Source organism: Cebidichthys violaceus, unplaced genomic scaffold (assembly GCF_023349555.1).
Source record: "Cebidichthys violaceus isolate CVI_PGR_0920_01 unplaced genomic scaffold, fCebVio1.0.p SCAF_5, whole genome shotgun sequence".
Lineage (NCBI taxonomy): Eukaryota > Metazoa > Chordata > Actinopteri > Perciformes > Stichaeidae > Cebidichthys > Cebidichthys violaceus.
The window spans coordinates 18,302,582-18,323,004 of NW_027176705.1; the positions used below are offsets into that span (position 1 = coordinate 18,302,582).

General features: G+C 42.7%; 4 protein-coding genes across 4 annotated transcripts in view; 2 read left to right on the forward strand and 2 right to left on the reverse strand.

The window, feature by feature from the left end:
- Positions 1-619: 619 nt before the first annotated feature.
- Positions 620-6,021, forward strand: si:cabz01068815.1 (solute carrier family 51 subunit beta). Its single transcript, XM_068731176.1, has 6 exons — positions 620-685; positions 1,810-1,851; positions 1,942-2,325; positions 3,314-3,436; positions 4,967-5,057; positions 5,147-6,021. The coding sequence occupies exons 2-6, from the start codon at positions 1,812-1,814 to the stop codon at positions 5,565-5,567; spliced, it is 1,059 nt and encodes a 352-aa protein (XP_068587277.1). The 5' UTR covers positions 620-685; positions 1,810-1,811; the 3' UTR covers positions 5,568-6,021.
- rasl12 (RAS-like, family 12) lies at positions 5,947-16,461 on the reverse strand. The gene is made up of 5 exons (XM_068731177.1): positions 16,146-16,461; positions 15,459-15,515; positions 14,284-14,357; positions 10,888-11,082; positions 5,947-8,280 (listed from the first exon to the last, which is right to left on the reverse strand). The coding sequence occupies exons 1-5, from the start codon at positions 16,246-16,248 to the stop codon at positions 7,951-7,953; spliced, it is 759 nt and encodes a 252-aa protein (XP_068587278.1). The 5' UTR covers positions 16,249-16,461; the 3' UTR covers positions 5,947-7,950.
- A 1,260-nt stretch (positions 16,462-17,721) lies between these two features.
- Positions 17,722-19,294, forward strand: kbtbd13a (kelch repeat and BTB domain containing 13a). Its single transcript, XM_068731174.1, has one exon. The coding sequence runs from the start codon at positions 17,801-17,803 to the stop codon at positions 19,292-19,294; it is 1,494 nt and encodes a 497-aa protein (XP_068587275.1). The 5' UTR covers positions 17,722-17,800.
- Positions 19,295-20,064: 770 nt separating this feature from the next.
- ubap1lb (ubiquitin associated protein 1-like b) overlaps positions 20,065-20,423 on the reverse strand; it is an 11,763-nt gene continuing 11,404 nt past the window's right edge. The window contains exon 6 of the mRNA XM_068731175.1: positions 20,065-20,423. This exon is cut by the window's right edge and continues 18 nt beyond it. Coding sequence (XP_068587276.1) covers positions 20,307-20,423 — 117 coding nt within the window. The 3' untranslated portion in view covers positions 20,065-20,306.

The following is a 20,423-nucleotide window of genomic DNA, read 5'->3' on the forward strand; positions in this document are numbered from 1 at the left end:
AAATGTGGTGGAGTAGAAGTAGAAAGTGGCGTGAGAAGAAAAAACTCAACTTCAACTTTGTACTTTCATACAGTACATGAGTACATGTACCACATCCGACAGACTCAAACTTCAGCTCCTCATGCCTTCAGTGACACAGAGGTTATTTACCCCCCACACCTCTGCTATAAAAGTTAAACTCTTTAACGACCATGTTACAGCGCTCTGAAGTGTGTGTGTGTGTGTGTGTGTGTGTGTGTGACCGATGAGTCACTTAACCTCACAAACAGAAAAGACAAGGTTACTGCAAAGCTGTCTAAACAGTAACTGAGTAACGGGGTCAAAGACCTGACACTGAACAGTCTGAACTTTGTTTTAAATGCTGCACAGATCCTTCGTCTCTTTAATAATCACATGAAGGTGGTACGAATACACACAAGTCTGATCAACTGAGTACAGAAAGTTCTACCTGAGACCACTTCACAGCTTTGCTTCCTGTCAAGACAACACTTTCCTCACCAATAAATAACTACATTTTATGTCCAGTATAATCTCCGTGCTTATGATGGCAGCTTGTCACATTCGGTGTTTCAGGCTCCTCCCCATGAACTTTGGAAAGCCTTTTTTTTTTTTTTTTAATCTATCCGTTTGCAACCGTCAGAGGTTCTCTTCTTCTCATCTCAGCTCCAGACAGAACATCAGAGAAGTGAGTACACATTCAAATTACCATTTATGTAGCTCTGAATTCATTGTAGAACATAAAACATTTATATACAAACAACGCAGCAATGGGATTGATGAGTTGTACTTTGTATGTAGTTTGTCAGTCAGTCGCAGCATGTTAACCTTGTGCTCATGTGGTTTCACAGCAGATAATTAAGGTTTCATTTGTGGTTTGTTATTGCGTCACACTGGTGGTGTGCAGTGTACGTCTATGGTATGTTATGGCGTGATGTGGTGAGCTCAGGCTTGGGGAGTAAAGGATTACATGGAAAAGCCTTGCGCAATTAGGTACAAAAAAACGTTACCGTGTTCCGTTACAGATGCAGAAAAAAAGACAATCAGATTACAGATACATTTGGTAAAAATGTATTTGATTAGTTCAAAGGAAAAACAGTGGTTGACTCTAGAATTTGTTTAAAAACTAAAAGAAACAAGAACACATTTATACACAAAAAGAAACTTTACAAATGTTTTTATATAGCAATGTAAAAGTAAATAATCTACCTTGCCAGACTGGAACACAGTCCCCTCCCCCAGTTGAAGACATGCAGGTGACTGAAATCTATTTATAAAGAACCATGTTAATATTGTTTTAAGGAGACTGAAAACCTCTCTGTTCTGCTGTTCCTATGCAATCACTCTAGTCCCTCACCAAACATAATAATACGTAGATAACACGTTTTTAACAATTATCTCACCAAGCTTTAATTTAATACTACTAAAAGGAACATATCACGGTTCTACACTTTCACTAGTAAAATCATGCTTTTAAACATATTTACTAAAAAGAGCCTAAATCAGTCACCAAACAGAGGCCGGCCTCACCCTTTGCCTGGGTCCTAATGCCAGACCACCTGTCAGCCCATAGCAGAGAAAACGCTGTGCAACAGATCACCACGCATTCTTTACAGACCTCCAACAATAGAGTAGTAATAATTCACATTCAGCCAATACAGAGGTTCATTGAACAATTATTGAGGCTGTTTTGAAGCTAAATACGAAAACTATTCACTACCATCATGTCACCTCGTAGAAATGACCCCACTTTCCTCAAGTTACTGCTTTGAATGAAAGTGATTTCTAAAAACAATGCTTTATCCTCTTCAGACATGTTTGGTGCCTGGATCTTACTGTTTCCTCTCCTGTTAGGTGAGTCTGTGCATCATTCAGACACATTTAGAACTGATTTATACATTATCAACAATGAATCTAAACCCGTCACTCTCTCAACATCTGCAGGGGCGAGGGCATTCATGATCCACAACACCCAGAGCAGCCTGTGTCTGGAGGAATCTGCAGCTACAGCTGAAGTCCTGCTGAAGAACTGCAACCTGGACTCAGAGTCTCAGCAGTGGATCTGGATCGATCAGGACATGCTGATGTGTGTTGAATCATCCAGATGTTTGTCAGGCCTGCAGAGAGAGCCTGTCCAGACTCGGTCCTGCCAGGGGTCAGAGGTAGATGTGACAGGGTTGTTGTGGGACTGTGACAGGGGCAGACTGATCAACAGGAACACCTCCATGCTGCTGTCAATAGATGGCCGGCATCTGGTTCTCACCCATGACAGCAAACTCTCAAAGTGGAAATCTCTGGATGAAGGGGACATCTGCCAGGAAAAGCTCAGTAAGTCAGTGAGGAGTCCAGGAACAGAGAGCTGGGTGTCTGACAGGCACATTTGATTTTCAGATTCCATATTTGTATTAAAGGTTTCTAGACTGAAGTGAGTTAGAGATACATGCAGTGGGAGAAGCACTCGGACATTTTATTTAAACCTGCAATAACTGATTTCTTTAGTCCACTTGTTTGCAGCAGAAACACGTATAGGGAACACAACGACATAAGTTGATATGTTGTCAACCTTTTAAGTTGATGTATTGAACTTGTAAGCAAACCGCTGCTTATTTACACATTTACACTACAGATCCACATCTCTGTGTTTGTGTCCACCTGATCGTCCAATGTTGTTGTCCAGCTCTGGTTTTGGTCTCCTCCACCAACTTCTGAGGGAAACATCTGTCTCTTTAGCAGCTAAATGCTCCACTATGTTCACTAGCTAGTGTCTAACTGTGTCTGTCTGCTGTTTGCTGCTGAGCAGGTTGGGAACATTTGTCTTTTTAAAGCATTTGATAACAGCTGGAATCAATGCTAAGCAGTGAAAGTGAGAGATAGTGTTGTGTTTTACAGCTAGATTTTATTGCAGAGAATGCAGCCTTAACTGGCTTGCTTAAAAGGGTCAAACTTGTAATCGTCTCATTGGCCTGACATGGATTCTTAAAAAATGGTATCGAATGATGAAAATGAAAATGATTGGGTGATTTGGTTTTACTGACTTAAGCTTCGAAGGCCAGAAGAACTGGTAAAAGGTTTTAATTTACTAACTGTAGTATGAGATTGAAAGAAATTGTTTACAAAATATGAAACTGAAGCTGTTTTGACAGAAACTGTTGCATTTTACAGTACATGTGTTTGACATTATGCAAATAATCAGTCTTGGTCGAACCAAAGGTTTCGGAAACATCATTTAGCTAGCATAAGACTGATGATAATAAAAATTAGTTTTAGTATAGTATTTGTCATACGGCTTGTAACAAACAGTGATCCATGCTTCCAGGATCCAGGAGGGCATCTGATGATCTAGAAGAGTTTGAGGCTGCAAAGGAGCAGACAGGTGATGCGGCGGCCATGACGGACGAACAGAGAGAATACCTGCGCTGGTACTATCGCACTGAGGACCGTAAGTGCTGCCGCTTAAAAGTTACAGTTTGAAAACACTTCTGAGAAAACATGAATCTTTCTGATGTGGTGTCTTTTTGTCTCATTGTGGTGCGTCGAGCTGTGATTGGCTCATTACTGCCCCTTGAGGTATTTGGTTGGGAAGAACCGCAGTAGAGGGTGGATATTATTTTCAACTAATGGCTACAAGGAGCAACAATGTGCCCATTCCACACTTTAACAAAAACACAAACGTAAGATTTAAGCTTCATCAGAAACATTTTAAGAAATATATATTTTCACTATACAAGAGAGAAAAGATGAAGGATGAAGACGAACTGATTGATTTAGCAAATGCTTGTCTGGTTGACGTCCACATCTCCGCTGAAGAGCAGCAGACAGACACTTTCTGAGCCTGCTGGGTCTGTCTCCACACATGAGATGAGACAGAAACAAACAGAAACAAACAGCGCTACGTCACCACCATTTCATTTTCACTAGAAAGAGAAGAATATTTATATTCTTCAAAAACACTTCAAAAGCCAATTCAAATGTTGGGATGCTATGACTCAAATAAAGGTTCTTTTTATGTTTTGTCAGTTTCCTAAACAAATAAAAATCACTTTCTACCTTGTTACAGCCCGGCTCAATTAGAGAAAAGGAAGTAACCGGTTACAATGTTATTCATTTTGAATAGGAGCTCTTTTGTTGAACATGAGAAAACTAAGGTAACAAAAGGAGCAACAGGGCTAAAAGAGCGCTGCTTTCAAATCAAAGAAACTAATAAAACCAAAAGAGATTCTAAAAAAGTTGGTCTTCCACTTATCTAAAACCAAAACTAATGAAAATAAAGACTTAAAACAACAGCACAAGCTGTTCCGAGTGTTTTAAAGTGTCTGTGGGAGAACAGTGTGTCCTATACCTGTAACTAAAGAATTCCTCATACAAAACAGCATCAGGACAACTCCATGTTAGTCTCCAAGGGTTTGTGGCGTGCTTGATTGACAAAACCTCGAAAGGAGTCTGGGTCCAGTCTTTATGCTCTTCCTCAAAGCCTTCCTTCTCTTGATTGGGTGTGGGACCAATCAGGTCCTGGGCTGGAGGAGCACCTGGGTTAATCAGCGGAGAGTCTCCACATCCGCAGTTTACCTGAAAAGGCAATCATACACACAAGGCCAGAGCATAAACAGGGAGTGACCCTAACATACATACGTATGAAGACATATAGAATTACTTTCCTTTATCAATAATTTGTGCCCAGTACAGTTTTTCGACAAAAAAGTGAAATTATTATTAACATAATGTCTGACATATCTCATCTATGTTAACATTCGGAATATCTTATTTTGTACATGTTGTTCATTTCTAAAGTTAGAGTCTAGAGGTTGACCTGGTTTCATCCTGGTTTCTATCACAGAGCTCCATGTAGCATCTCCATGTTTCTGAGACAAGGACAAGACGCTCACATGAGCACCACATCACCAGGACACATTGAGTAACTGCCTCTGGCAGCCTCTGAGCTGTATGTTTAGCAGTCTTCTTCCTGTTACAGCGACCATATGGACGTTTGTGCTGCTGGGACTGGCCTTCGTCTGCCTTCTTGTTGGTTTTCTGCTGCTGGGAATGGGAGCCATGGCCAGCAAGTATGCAATGACATTTTCATGGCAACACTTGTCTACTATTGACATGTTAAAGACTGTTGGGTGACATAGTTTCTGTCTTTTTCCCTCAGAAGCAGAAAGAAGATTGCAAAGTACAAGGCAGCTGCTGCTGTGTCTCAGAAAACTGAGGAGCTGCGGCTCATTTTACCACTCAGAGACGACAGCAGCAGCAAACCATCACCGTCACTGATGGCGGGAAACAACGGGGACGTGAGCGAGCTCAAAGCAGGCAACATCGTGGTCACATGGAAGGACGGCAACACGTCCTGCCTGTACTCAGATCCCCCAGCAGAGGAGGAGAAACAGGAGGAGGATCCAGAGGAGAAACGGGAGGAGGATCAGGAGGAGAAACGGGAGGAGGATCAGGAGGAGAAACGGGAGGAGGATCAGGAGGAGAAGCGGGAGGAGGATCAGGAAGAGAAACAGGAGGAGGATCAGGAGGAGAAGCAGGAGGAGCTGTCTGCTGATGAGGCAGTGAAGAAGATGGAGTGAAGAGTAAATAATGTCAGCCTGTAACACAGCATGCTCCTCTAGAGGCAGCAGCTTCCATCTCATATGGTCGTTCACCACCCACTGCTCCACCTTGTGACGCTAACAGTGTGTACAACTTTGATAGACTGCTAATAGTATGACGTTATAAAGCATTAGGTCTGTAAAACCTGCTGACTCTCCACATTCACAGCAGCCCGACAGTCCAACAGATTCATTAATCCCTGAAAAGGTTATGTCCACATTCAATGGGAAGGTCGAAAAAAAGATCCAAAACATTCCGTAAGTTTAAATGTTAAAGGGATATACCGTATGAGTAACAGAGTTTTGTCACATGAAGAAGCTTGTTTATTCCTTTGGCTACAACTAAAATACTACATGATAAACAATGTATTTACATGCAACTTTTTGTTTAAAAAAAATGAGCAATTTTAAATAATAAAAGTCATTTTCTATTCATGGTATACCAGTGTTTCCCACCGAATTAGATTCTACCTGAAGCGGTAGCGGACTAGGGGGTGGAGGTGTGGGTGGGGTTTGAGGTCATACTGTGTGTATATGATGAGCGTGAGACATATTTTATATCTTACCTTTATTGTGTTTTGTTGTTAGCTACCGCTGCTTGTTATGCTAAGCTGCGCTAACTCTACTTAACATGGAAATGGTAGAGATATTGATTGTCTCGTAAAAAAGAGTAGAGACCAAAACGACTGATTAGGCGAGTAATCGACTAAGAAGGGGCAGACACACATTTCTCAATGTGCACTACATTGATCGAGAAAGAGTTTGCATCTGCAAACATCAAAATGAAATCAATAAATAATTGGATGAAAGTGCTGTTTCTGACGACTCATTGAATGTGTAGCTCCCTCAGCTCTGTTGAGACGGACTTGGAAAGCCTCTTTCCAAATACTGCACGTTGATCTGTTATCGATTTTAATCTATCGCATATCTGATTCTACATTCCTTGAACAGCTGCGTTGATCTAAAGCTAGGACAGTGAAACAAAGGAAACGATCAGAGACCTTCAGGTGGTGTGTCTCATGTCCTCTCTCATCAGTCTCTGCCAGTCTTCTTCCGGGGTTTTCCCTCCGTCAGCTCCGTCTAGTCCCTTTTTCTATCACAACCCTCTGGATTAATGAGGGAAATCGTGTGTTGTATTTAAATCATTTCATAACCTATTTTAATATTGTTTTTCATCAAAGACAATTTTCTGCCATCAGAAAAGTGTATTAGTGACAATAGTTTACTTTGCAGCTAAGATTGTTGTTGCAGGAAATGAGATCATCTCCGTACCGAGCGAGCTGTAGCAGAAGAAAGGTGGATGACAGGAGACAAGCAGACGTTTCACCCAGCAAGCGTTTCATCTAACAGTTCTTCTGACACACAAAACCAATCAGAGAGCGTATGTGTCTGATTATTGACCAATCTGACACCGCATCCCATCAGGAGGAGAGAATTAGGAGAAGATTCAAAGATGCTGACAGGAGGGATGTTGTCTTCCTTGTGAATGCACACCCTGTAGGCTTGTCTGCAAATCTGAAAAGTTAAGCGTCACATTCTTAAAAAGGGCATGAAACATGAATGTCTTGGCACTGGTATTGTCCAAATATATTAGGAAAAAAACAGATATGACCAGCTTATTTTCATGTCTAGCTAGCAAGCCGGCATGTTGGAGCGACGTTGCATAACAGGGTTCATTCGTCTCCAGCGGTGGACGGTCAGACAGTTACGATGTTGACCTGAAAAAGTAAGATGTTGTTCCAAAAGTAATTTATTTTGCATAACGTTATTTTTGTGATGGCTACCAAATGTTTTTTTTAGTAGCCACTAGACGTGGTACACCTTTTAAGCGGTTGATATGGAAGAAAATTGAAGCGACTAATCCCACCATTATAATAAGGAGGAGGACCATGAAGTTTAAAGGCACTACAGAAATGGTGCTGACGATATACGGCGGGTCGCACCTCAGTCTCGGGGGACAACCAGTGGGGCTGCAGTGCTGTTCTCTGTTTCAAATGGACTGTTTTGTCCATGGCTTTAACCAAATCATTTTTACTTCCGGGTGCAATACAATAGTGGCCTCTCTTTTGTCTTCTTTTGTCCAAATGAAAAGAGCGTGTCACCGCAGTATCGCCCCCCAGGTGTTCACTTGTGCTGAGATGCGGTGTATTGTCAAGGCCATGTAATGATTCTCAAGACTTGGATGGACATGAAAACTATTCAAATCATCACATCCTCTGTGACTCAGTGGGTAGAGTGGGTCGTCCTTTAACCGCAAGGCTGGCTCAAGCACATGTCTGTGCACTCACTGTATAGCTGTTCACATTATTGTGTCCACCCCCTGTGCAGCAGGGTCTTTCACAGAGTCAGTGGTCCCAGGGTGTCAGAAGATCTTGAAACCTTTCAGCAGGGTGAGTGTGGCGGCCCTCCGTTTGCTCTGGGCTCTGGACGTCTTCACGGTGACCAGCTTGGCGGTGGCGGGGGCCGGCAGCTCCTTGTAGCAGGGGGTGGTGAAGGAGGGGACGGCGAGCAGCGCTTTGTCCTCGCTGACGTAGACGGCCGGCACCAGACGGCCGCGCCTCCCACCGCGCCGCGCCCTCCTCACCGCCTCGTAGAAGACGTGCTGCACAGAGAGGAAGTCCAGACAGGCCGACACCTCAAAGAACAAACAGCCGAAACGAGACGCCAGCAGCTCGCCGTCACCCTGACTCACCTGCCTGAGAGAGAACACACATAATTTACTGAAACCTGATCACTTGCGTCACAACTGAGGAAGGTTTACATGGATGAAGATCACATACTCATCTAAGAAATGACATGTATGATCATCGGTATCGTTAAATTGGAAACGGTTGAAAGGTGTACTCAGTTGAGTGCAGGTCTCTGCCAGGTGTCCCCTTGTGTCGCCTTTTCAAACAGACTTCAGTCCAAAACAATTAACGGGTATACAACAAGTATCAAGTAGCATTATACAAGCAATGGGCTCAAAGTTGTCGTATAATACACTTCATACAATCGTGCTAAAACATAAAGGTATCCTCACCAAGCTGTGTTCAGCGAGATACAGCAGTGTGTGCACTGGTAGTTCTGTTAGCTGTTAGCTGTTAGCCAAACACACCGTCCAAAACAATAGTATGGATTGCTATGAAATTTGTTCCTGTCAGGATGAATAGTAAGAACTTTGGTGATCCTCTGACTTTTCATCATTTTACTTTCTGACCAAAAAATAATAATAACATTCCCATCATGGCAATGTTATGGCAGACGTTAGCCTGCTAAACCAATGTGGTTTAGCAGGCTAAACGGTTAGCCTGCTAAACCAATGTGGTTTAGCATGCTAAACGGTTAGCCTATTTCATCAGACCAGAAAGTCAACATCAGACTGATGCTCTGTCTCAATTTGTGTATTTCTGTACTTAAAGTTGCTATTTTGATTGCATAAGTGCGTTCACACTAACAAGTATGGCAACATGCAGTACACTATGAGTACCTGGATGGTCAAAAGGTTGCTTGTGGACCGCTGGATACTTCTCACCCTCAACATTTACCGTCTTTGCGACGTCACAGAGGAAAGGGACCACCAGCCTATCTCAGGCTGAACATTTTAAGAGAGTTGTGAGCGAGGAAGCTGCAGCTGCAGCTGCTGGAGTGAAACAAATTGCAAACTATACAAATTGAACTGATACATGTTTCTTTTTCTTACAGTACCATTATACTGTAGTCGAACAGAAAGCATTATTGGGTTCATTTGTCAGTCTGAATTGAATTACTGCCGGGTTGGTCACGGGCTGATCTAAGAGCTTCTAAGAACATAACAGCAGTGTGCAAATTGAGACGACACTACCCTGTTACAATTTACACACTACACAAGTGAGTACAAAGTGTGCACAGTGTACTGAACAGTATCCAGATATATTGAATGACTGATTAAGTCTTTTTCTGCAGTTTGTCTGGTGGAATGAAGACATCTTAGTTAAAACCAATCTGTCCTGTTCTTTGTTATTGAACTCAGTATCAAACCTACGCCAGAGTACCGAGGTGTGGGGACAACTCTGTGACATTCATGATTCTGGACTCATTTGAACTCATTTGTTGCCAGTCTTGTTAACAGCTGTGCTGCTGAGTCAGCTCATGCTTGTTTAATTCAGCAGTTCATTTTCCTTACAGATGTCTGAAAGAAGCCTAAGAGCTGATCTAAGAGAGATCCTCTGGAGCGGAAGTGGAGCTTAAGGTATACAGATGTTTGACCAACAATCTAAATGGAACCAGCTATCAGAACCATCCCTGATGCTGAGGTTTGCACTGCCATGCCTCGGTACAACCTCACAGAGCAGCTGGCATGGCTGGGTTCCTGTTTGAATTCTCCACATTGTTCACTGCTTGCCCTTTAAAAGTACTTACAGACCCGTTGACAGTATGTAAACAATGATATGTATGTACTAAGTATGAGCATGCAGTTTGGCAAAGGAATACCTTGTCAAGCTATGCAAAAACATTAACCGGCAAAGATGGCAAATGCAACCTAAACAAATTCACAGATCCGTGTTCTATTAGTGACTGGGTACAATACATGGGCAAGTGGCCCAATATTTCGTTGCCAGATGTATACATGTATTGGGTGGAGACATTACGAACTACAAGTCTCCAGACGCTTCAGTCCGTTATCTGTGTTCATGTACAGAACTTCAACCACCATGACATAGACTTTGACTTTGTTTAGTTTTAAAATAGGCGCTACACACAGTCCGGTGGTAGCCAACACGTTTAAAAGCTTGCAGCCATAGCAGCTGCCGGTGTTTCGGTTTAATGAGTGACCGTGTTAACTGGTGGCTCTCAGCCAAATGCATTGTGGTTGCTCGTCGTGACAGCAGCTGTTGAAACTCACAGGACATGTAAAGGACCTCGTAAAAGCCTTTAATCATTGTTTTAATACATATTGATCGGGTTCATTATCTCCAATCATTTACTTAAGTTACTACGAGCATCCACGGACGCATTCAGCTGCAAGTCACTAGTTAACACGGTCACTCGCTAGACTGAAACACCTGCATCTCTGAAACGGTCGTAATTCTGACAGAGTTCTGTAGAACTTGACTCTGTTGTTATTATATTGGTTCTGAAAATTCAACGTTTAAAGCTTGCTATCTCGTCTGGATGGCTGGGGCAAAACGTCACTTCCGTTGCCACCATGCACACATTGTTGATGATAAAGTCCTGCAGCACAGTGCACACAGTACTGATGGACTCAGTTGGACGGTCACATTCTAGTTCTTATGTTTATCATATTGTTTGTATAGGACACAGACACACACACAGATACCAGCCTGTATCTGTCCATGTCCAGCTTGTTCCCCAGTAGGAGGATGGGATTTTGTGGGTTGAAGGTTTTGTTGTGCAGGGCGAGGGTCTGCAGGTACAGCTGGCAGCCTTTAAAGCTCTCCATGTTGTTGATGCTGTAGACGACGAGGAAGGCGCTGGCCCACGACAGATAGCGCTCACTATTCACCGGACCCTCCTGTACACACACACAGAAACCAAAAACTCACACGGCACACTTCTATTCTCTTACTGGGCTGCTCTGTCATTCATATAACAAAGGCTTCAACTGTGTCATCAAGGATTGACTGAGTGTTATCAGTGGCTATCAGCCTCCTGGATGTTGGTTAGAAGGGTCTGCTACACCTGGAGGTTCAGAAGGAGGGGATCGTCTTGATACGAATACAAGAAGATGACGTCAACCCTAGAGGCTGTAGTAATAATGAACAGGACAAAGTACGGGTACCTGAGTATTGTTTTGTTAAATTTTTTTGATTCAAAAGAATTCCTAAAATAATTATGCTATAATCAATTCAATAACAATAAGTTTGATTAACCACATTTTATATTCAATAATGGTATTTTCATTCCTCAAAGGAACAGTGAGTAACATTTAGGGGGATTTACTTTTTCATTATTCTGATACCACCTCTGATAGTATTTGAGGTGAGAAATCAACTGCGTAGATTTAGAATATTATACAATGCTTTGTAAGAACTCCTGTTCAACGAGCACAAACATGAAACCAATCATCACTGCTGCTTAAGCACCAACGATCGGACCAAAGCTGTGTGTGTAGTCAAACTGTTCAGCTCAGTTTGTTCTGGTAAACGTCTCTGCTGGATGAGACAAAGTAGGAGGACAGAAGACAAGAGGACATGAAGACAAAAGACAAGAGGACATGACGACAGGAGGACAGAGGACATGAAGACAGGAGGACATGAAGACAGGAGGACATGAAGACAAGAGGACATGAAAACAGGAGGACAGAGGACATGAAGACAGGAGGACATGAAGACAAGAGGACATGAAAACAGGAGGACAGAGGACAGGAGGACATGAAGACAAGAGGACAGAGGACAAGAGGGCATGAAGACAGGAGGACAAGAGGACATGAAGACAAGAGGACAAAGGACAAGAGGGCATGAAGACAGGAGGACATGAAGACAGGAGGACAGAGGACAAGAGTACATGAAAACAGGAGGACAGAAGACAAAAGGACATGAAGACAGGAGGACAGAAGACAAGAGAACATGAAGACAGGAGGACATGAAGACAAGAGGACATGAAGACAGGAGGACATGAAGACAAGAGGACATGAAGACAAGAGGACAGAGGACAAGAGGGCATGAAGACAGGAGAACAGAGGACAAGAGGACATGAAGACAAGAGGACAAGAGGAAATGAAAACAGGAGGACAGAAGACAAGAGGACATGAAGAGAGGAGGACAGAAGACAAGAGAACATGAAGACAGGAGGACATGAAGACAAGAGGACAGAAGACAAGAGGACATGAAGACAGGAGGACATGAAGACAAGAGGACATGAAGACAGGAGGACATGAAGACAAGAGGACAGAAGACAAGAGGACATGAAGACAGGAGGACAGTAAATGTTATTTATTTTATTGACATTTTACATTTGTTTCCAGTGAGATATTAATAACTTTACATAATGACTTTGCTGTTGTAAACATAACTGTTGCTGCTCTAGAAACAATATTTATTTGAATCTAAATTGTCCTATTCTGAATTTTTTATTTTATGTTTTTAGATACAATGATTTAGTAATGTAGAAGAACAGAGTATTGATGAGAGGAGCTCCTAGTAGTACTAAAATCCTAGAGATAACTCCGTAGCTGAAGGCCACCGTAGTTCTCCAACATGTTGGAAAGGGAGGGGGGAGCAGAGGGGGATTGAGAAGGTTGCAACCTGCAACCCACCACTAGATGCCGCTAAATATCACACACTGTGCCTTTAGCTGCAATAAACTGTCGATTTTCCAGTAAACGTGGCCATAGACCAACTTGTATTAATTCACAACATTAAGTTTGACTTTTACTGATGACGCCCATTCACTCGGCTGATTACATTTGAAATTGGTCATAAAGAACCATAACACTGTTCATACAAATCACTTTACACCAAGGCCAACGTTTTGAAGATATATGATCTGGAGTAAAAATTACCTTGAATTGAAAATGGCCTGAATTCATGTTTAATTTCTCTTATTTTCCATGTGGCATAAAGGTCTGACACACACAGTCCCAGCATGCCTCTGGGTTACATGAGTGTAAGAAGGACATTTAGAATGAAGTCATGTCCTTGTTAAATAACATGAAGCTTTATGCTGCGAGGCTTCTGGTCAGTTTTTTGTCATTTCTGAATTGTGTGAATTTGACTATTTGCAGCCATCTTCAGTGAAAACGTTAATGTCTGTGGTGAACAGTTCCTGTGTTCCACCAGCAGGTGTCAGGCATCGCTCACAAATAGGCCTGAGCTCGGATTGTCTTCTATTAAGACTTAGAAAAAAACACACTGTTTAAGTCCATAGATCAAACCAAAATCATGACATCACTTCTATAGGACCGCGTTTCTTGTGACCGGCTGCTGTTGGATGCTGCTGATATTTTTACTGCAGAAGCACAAACTGATGATACGACTGTGACCTGAATAAGAGGCCAGATGTGTATTGTGATGGGTTACAAGTCTCTTCACTGCAGGTTCTGAGACTTTTCTTTGTCTTGATGATATTAAACTGGCTATCTTTGTACGGTGAGAAAATAAAATGATCTGACAACATCATGTTGGACTCTTGGAAATTATTATACATTTGTCTTTATATTTGGCCTCCTGCACTGTAAGTCCAACCCTCACACACAGAGCTTGGTCTGGGTCAGCCCACCTGGTGGATGGGGAGTGGCAGGGCTTGGTTAGGCAGATGATTCTCCCAGTGAGAGATGCTAGGTTAAAATGAATCCAGGTTCATGTTTTCTATGGGCTGTATTGGACCCCAGTACAAATAATCTGGATTGGGTCTGCAGTCGTCCATTGTCATTCCGGCTTGTGACGTGGTCCAGATGTTTACAGCTTCCCAAAACGTGCAAGGGGGGCTTGTCTTTAATGGAAAGATGCATTGTTTTCTTCTTGTTCATGCAGTATGCAGCAGAGTACATACTGTATGGGCGTGAATCTGACAACTGCTACTGTGATTTGATTTCTTCTTTTTTAATCTGATGTAGTTTGGAGCCCTTTTGTCTGGTTTTCATGGAGACAATAAAGAATAGCATTAAAGCAATAATGGGCTCCACAGATGAGGAAGCAGTAGAGAGCATGTGAGTAAATCCGTTAAGCCTTCCTACCTCCTCACACTGAGAGTCAACACAACAGCGTGTTCCTACCTGGTCACAGGTGTCCATCACTCTCACTGTGACAGGCTGCTGGTCCACCTTCTCTTCTGATGAATAGATATCCTCTACACAGCAGCCAATGACACAGAGGAGACTATTACATCTTCACAGATACATCCTGATGTATTCTACAGTGGTGGAAGAAGTACTCAGATCCCCTCCCTGCAAAACCGGCGTGTTTAAGCTTCACTGTGCAGAATAATGTGTGGACAGTTTGTTTTCACATTCATCTGCTGAAGTTTCTCTGAGCTCACCTGGATGTACCTGCAGGATTTATGACATTGCAACTGTTCTCACCCAATCAGGGTCCCGTACGAAACGGCGCTATGTGGAAACGTGGAGTGTCCAGGCCACAAACATTCATTGAAGTAGGGAACATCTTATGAAAAATATTTCCAGATTCAGAGAATGTGGGTTTTTACATAAAAAAAGAAGATGTAATTCTAAGAGGTAGTCTTATTTATCTTAGTGGAAAATACTTATAAGACACAAACTATTAACAGAGTATGTTATATGTCTATCAAAATATATCTGGAGGAGATCTTCAAGTAAAGGTACCAATACCTACATATAGTAATGCTCTATTAAGTCCTGCATTCAAAATGTACAAAAATAATTCAAAATAACAGTACAGAAGTATTCTCAGCAAAGTATCTTAAAGTACCAGGAAATCATGAGATGATTATTGGAGCTGCAAAGAAGAAAAAAAACAAGTTCTGCTACAGGAACTGTATTGTATATTGTATATTTTGGGAATTTTCCTCTAATTTCCTCTCTTTTTTTGGTAAAATATTGTATAATGTGCCCCTCTATGGCTTATTAAAATAGAACAATGAGAGAACTCAAAGTCAACTGAAAATTGTAGCAACAAACTTTTTTTTTTGTCAAGTACACTTCTGGTTTAATGTTTACTAATGTGTTAGATTACATCATTTCTGATCATCTATGTGTTTATGTATACTGTTATTCTGCAAAGTCCCCCATAACTAAAGTTATGTTGTGCAGCAAAAAGTACAATATCTGACATATTGTTGAGTAGAAGTATAAAGTTACCTAGATGGAAATACTCAAGTAAAGTACCTCAACATTGTACTTCAGTTAATATACACTCTCCACCTCTATTTTCTATGTATTGCTCTTATTAAGATGAAGCAGAGAGATCTCACCTAGATGGGGGTCGTATTCACTGATGAAGCGCTTTGTGAGGAATTTGACCGTCAGTGCTGTAAAACAAAGAGAGACAACGTGACACAGTGGGACTGACTGTGGGGCCTCAGGGGACCGGGGTCAGGGAGGGCCCTGAGAAAACCACTGCTGCATACACATACACGTTTAACATCAAAACGAAACTCACGAAGTACAAACATAACTGGATGGTGTCCATTTCAAAATAAGAAGGGCTACATGTAACTGATAACAACAACTTCCTCTGAAAACACTGAAAAAAATGAACTTAAATGCGCAGAACTGAAATAAAGTTAATCAAATGAATCAAGTTAAACCAAGACAACACATTATTCTTATGAAACTGTGCTGCAAGTTACTGATATATTATTCAAATTATCCAATAAAACAAGAATAATTCATTCACTGTGTTATGATGTTCCTGGTTTTTCCACTACTTACTTTATCAGAAATCATGACTCTGTGATACATTGTGATAAAACAATTGTCACAGGGGGAAAACACAGTTATTGTTTACTAGCCAATTTACAGTCAGCATTTGCTCACTGAAGTAGCATTACATGAACAATCTGTTTCAGCCAACCTACAGCTTGAAGTAAGGCTAAGGTTTCCTAACATGTTCTGCTATGAATTAGCAGAACATGTGAATAATAAGTTGAAGTGGGGACCTGATTTCCCGCAGCCCATCACACCGAGAAGCACCAGGTTACACTCAGCTGGACTCCTGTCAGGAGCTGCGGCGGAGTTACACGTCTTCCCTTTCCCAAACATCCCCGATATGGTTATCTTCCACCAGTCTGCTTCACATACTTATCTCTGCTCTCATTTGATAATGCTGACGAAGATTAAAACACATTTCCTTAGAGGCAGGCGGTGATTGAAAAAAAAACCAAAAACACAAGTTGTTGTTTTTTCGTCCAGAAAAAGAAAAATGTCCTCTGCAGATCCAAGTGGACTGAAATACTGTGCTGGTCTCAGCGTGTGAGTCCTCAGCGCCCGTGAGAGGAAAAAAAAAAAAAAAAGTGTCTCGTGTGCAACTGGTGCACTGACCTCTCCATTTTAGGAGAAAGACTTCAAACTGAGCTTGTAAAAGCTGGACTGCAGCGTAACTGAAGCAGCAGCCAGTTCACTGAGCTGAAACCAGGATGGCTGCAAATCTTCATACAAGGCATTCAGACAGCTGGATATTTGTCTTATTTCACTGCTTATGTTTCTATGTATATATTTGTAAAGCTTGTTCCCCACCATGCAGAGGCAGTTCAAGCTTTTCTGGGGCCTGGGAAAGATTCCTATAAATGTCCACTTGGACTCAAGGATGAACTTGATTTGATTTTAGTGGTCAACAGTCACACAAACATCATACAGGATGAAAAGAAAGTGACGACATTCTGGACAGAGATGAATGTCTGACTGCTTGGCAGAGGCATACAGGGCCGTATCTAGCTTTTAGCCCATACATTTAGTCAAATAGTCACCATTAAAAGTCTGCTAAATGAGCTACAGGGTATCCATAGATGTACAGACAACCCTCACTGCATTACTTCTTTCTATGATTTCAAAGCGGATGTCAAGCAGTCAAAATTCCTGTGATACAATATGGCCTACATGTTGACAATGTATTTGATAGCCATTGAATTAAGAGAAATGTTGGCATCAGGGATGTTGAAAGAAGTAGTAGTAGGATTATTAGTAGCTTATTATTAAGAGAATAATACAATTGTAATTCACTAATGATTTTAAAGCTGAATTATACTGACGTCAGTTAGTATATTTTCTATTTATTTATTTAGATTTCTTCTTCTGTGTGAGGATTGAATGTCTCCTGGTACTCCAGTAACGGTAGCAGTGCTTCAGTAGAAAAGTACTTTGGTACAAGTTAGAGTCCTGCATGGTCTGCACTCAACTTCTCAATGGCTGCTGAGATAGAGGCATGCACACTATGTGCAGCAGGGGAACGGCCTATTGTTACGGTTGGACTGTTCCTGCTGCTCAAGGACAAATCCTCAGCTGTTCCACAACTGTCAGCCACAGACAAAGAGCAATATTAATCATCAGCGCATTCACAGTCAGCCTGCCATTATCCGGCTCCTCTTTCTCCTCTGGCTGCATGTCATCATAATGTACTTGAACTGTGTCACACATCCGCCTGCTATGTATAGAGTCTGTTCTCAGAGCTGTGAGAAAACACTGTCAGCTAGCATCTGCTCTGGATAGGAGGTGCTCAGTCTCACTGGCAGTATGTGGTAAAACTCCACTGATGTGCAGCACTCTGATCCGGATCAAAGCTTTCTTGTCGTGAGCGTCGCATTTCTGCTGGAATGTAATGAAGATCCAAAGCAGGGAAGCGATGGAGTCCGACAGCTGCCCAAGCTTCAGCCAGCAGCCGGGACACTGTCAGCCGCCGAGGAGCCTGAAGGTCAGCATTGACGACAGCTCTTTCACTGTGGATAAAACCATTCTGTCTGAGAACTGTGAGTACTTCAGAGCATTGTTCCAGTCAGGAATGAGAGAGTGCCAACAGGAAGAGATCCACCTGCAGTGTGTGGGGGTCCTGGGCTTTCTGGTCATGCTGCGGGTCCTGGGCGGGGAGCACCCCGTGCTGAGCAGCGACCAGATCGTGGAAGCCATCGAGTGCACGTCTTTTCTGCAGGTGCCGGCTCTCACCGAGCACTTGGTCAATATCGTCAATTCTGAAAACTGCCTGCTCATGTACCACACGGCTGCTACCTACGGCGTGTGGGAGCTCTCCCACAGTTCAGCCTTATTCATCAGAGATATGTACACTGACCTGAAGGAGGAAGTTCACACCTTACCAAAGAAGCTGGTAGAGTACGTAGAGTCCCTTCTCCCGAGCAGCTACATGGCAGTATGCAGCCACTCGCCGTCCACCGAGCGGCTGCAGGATCTCCAGAGGACCGTCTGCTACCTGGACGAAGATCACAGCGAGTGGAAGGTCCTGACTCATCTACCTGCGAGCACGAGCACCACGATGGCCGGCGTGGCCGTCCTGGACAACAAACTGTACATCATCGGAGGAGTGCACGATGTCAGCAAGAAGGTAGTAGAGAATGGTTTCTGTTACAACCCCGCAGCAAACACGTGGTCCACCATCTGTGGCTCCCAGCAGCTACGCTACAACTTCACTCTGATAGGCCATGAGGGCTGCCTCTACGCCATAGGAGGCGAGTTCAACATGAAGGCCCTGTCGTCCGTTGAGAGATACAGGGTGTCTAGTGGAAGCTGGGGGTTTGTCTCCCCCCTCCCCTGCCCTGCAGCCTTGGTAGTGTCTGCTGTAGCCATGAACAGGATCTTTATCTGTCTCTGGAAAGGCAAGGGGGCCACAGAAATACACGAGTACGTGTCTGAACGGGATCAGTGGCTTCTGGTCACCACGCTCATCCGTGAGCACAGTTATGGTCTTTATATGGTGGCCCATAAAGATAATCTGTATGTGATGCGCAATGGACCCTGTGATGACTTCTTACTGTGTGTGATGGACTGCTACAACCTGAGCTCAGGCCAGTGGACGGCCATGTCCGGCCAGTACGGGAACAGCAAAGGCTCTCTGTTGACTGCTGTGGTCAGAGGAGACTCTGTGTTCACACTCAGCCGGCAGGTGACCACAGAGTATACTGTAGAGGAGTACAAATGGAGAGTGAAGCGAGAGATGAAAGGTTTTGGCAGGATTGGATCCATCTATACATTTCTGATGAGGCTGCCTAAAGCCTGCGTCCCCCCCATGGGACACTCTGTGGATCAGGACCAGAACGTCAGAGACTTCCCCAGATTCTCCCCACAATGCTCGGATAACCTGTAAGAGCTGCTGAGAGAGCTCATCCTGGTACATGCACCTTATTTTCATTACTTTGGAGAAATGTATTGGGAAGAGGGGGAAAAAAAAAAAATGTACGACCCAAACTCAGTTGTAAGTTTACGGTTTACAAATCGACTTCCTGCTTCAGCTATGACCTGCTGTACTCTCTGTATTCACAGTTTTCCATAGAATGAGGGGTTAATCTTTACGTAATCTGCTAAACTGTTGACTTGTTTACATCCGACTGCTCGTACATCGTCATAGGAATATCACAGAGTTTGCAGATCACACAGCAATGAGTTGGTAACGTTGAGTTTCTGTTTGTGGGAACCAATCCCTGATGGACACTGCTCCTGTTTTCACAGAAAACAAGTCCAAGAGTTGTTTCCCAGACGGATTAATCCTAGGAAACAAGGTCAAATGAGGCCAGGACACAGAGGAGATATAAAAAATGCAAAGAGTTGAAGAATAATAGAAACCTGCAAGTAGCATTCATGAATGATAATTAAATAAAAAACGTGAATTTTTACAACGCTTCTTTAATACGTCTGTCACAATCACAACTGCTCAGATCACTTGGGACCGTTACACAGATAATACAAGTTCAGTCACTTTCAGACATGAACACAACGTTAATAAACAGGAATAAAAATGTGCAATATGGCCTCATCACCATCATCCTCATCATCACCAACATCATCAACACCACAATCATCATCATCATAGTCGTCTTTATCATCACTACCGTCATCGTCATCTTCGTCATCATCACCACCATTGGCTTTATTTTCACCACCACCATCATCATCATCCATATTTTACAATAAATCAACAATTTACTTTTCCTGGGTGAAGGCCACGTTCATCTTCAGCTATAATAATTTCATAGAAGACAGTAATGTTCTCTCTGTGCCTAATAAAAATAATAACAACCTTAAATAATACATTCCAGGTTGCAGTAGGGTTATGTAAAGTGTGTGTGTGTGTGTGTGTGTGTGTGTGTCTTGATCTGCCATCACGCCACACGCATCATCAGCTCCTCCAGCGCTCGCTCTCGATGGTTTTCATGGACCAGCAGAACTTCTTTGATGGCGTTCTGCTGGAAGCCCATCTCATTGAACTGACCCAGCAG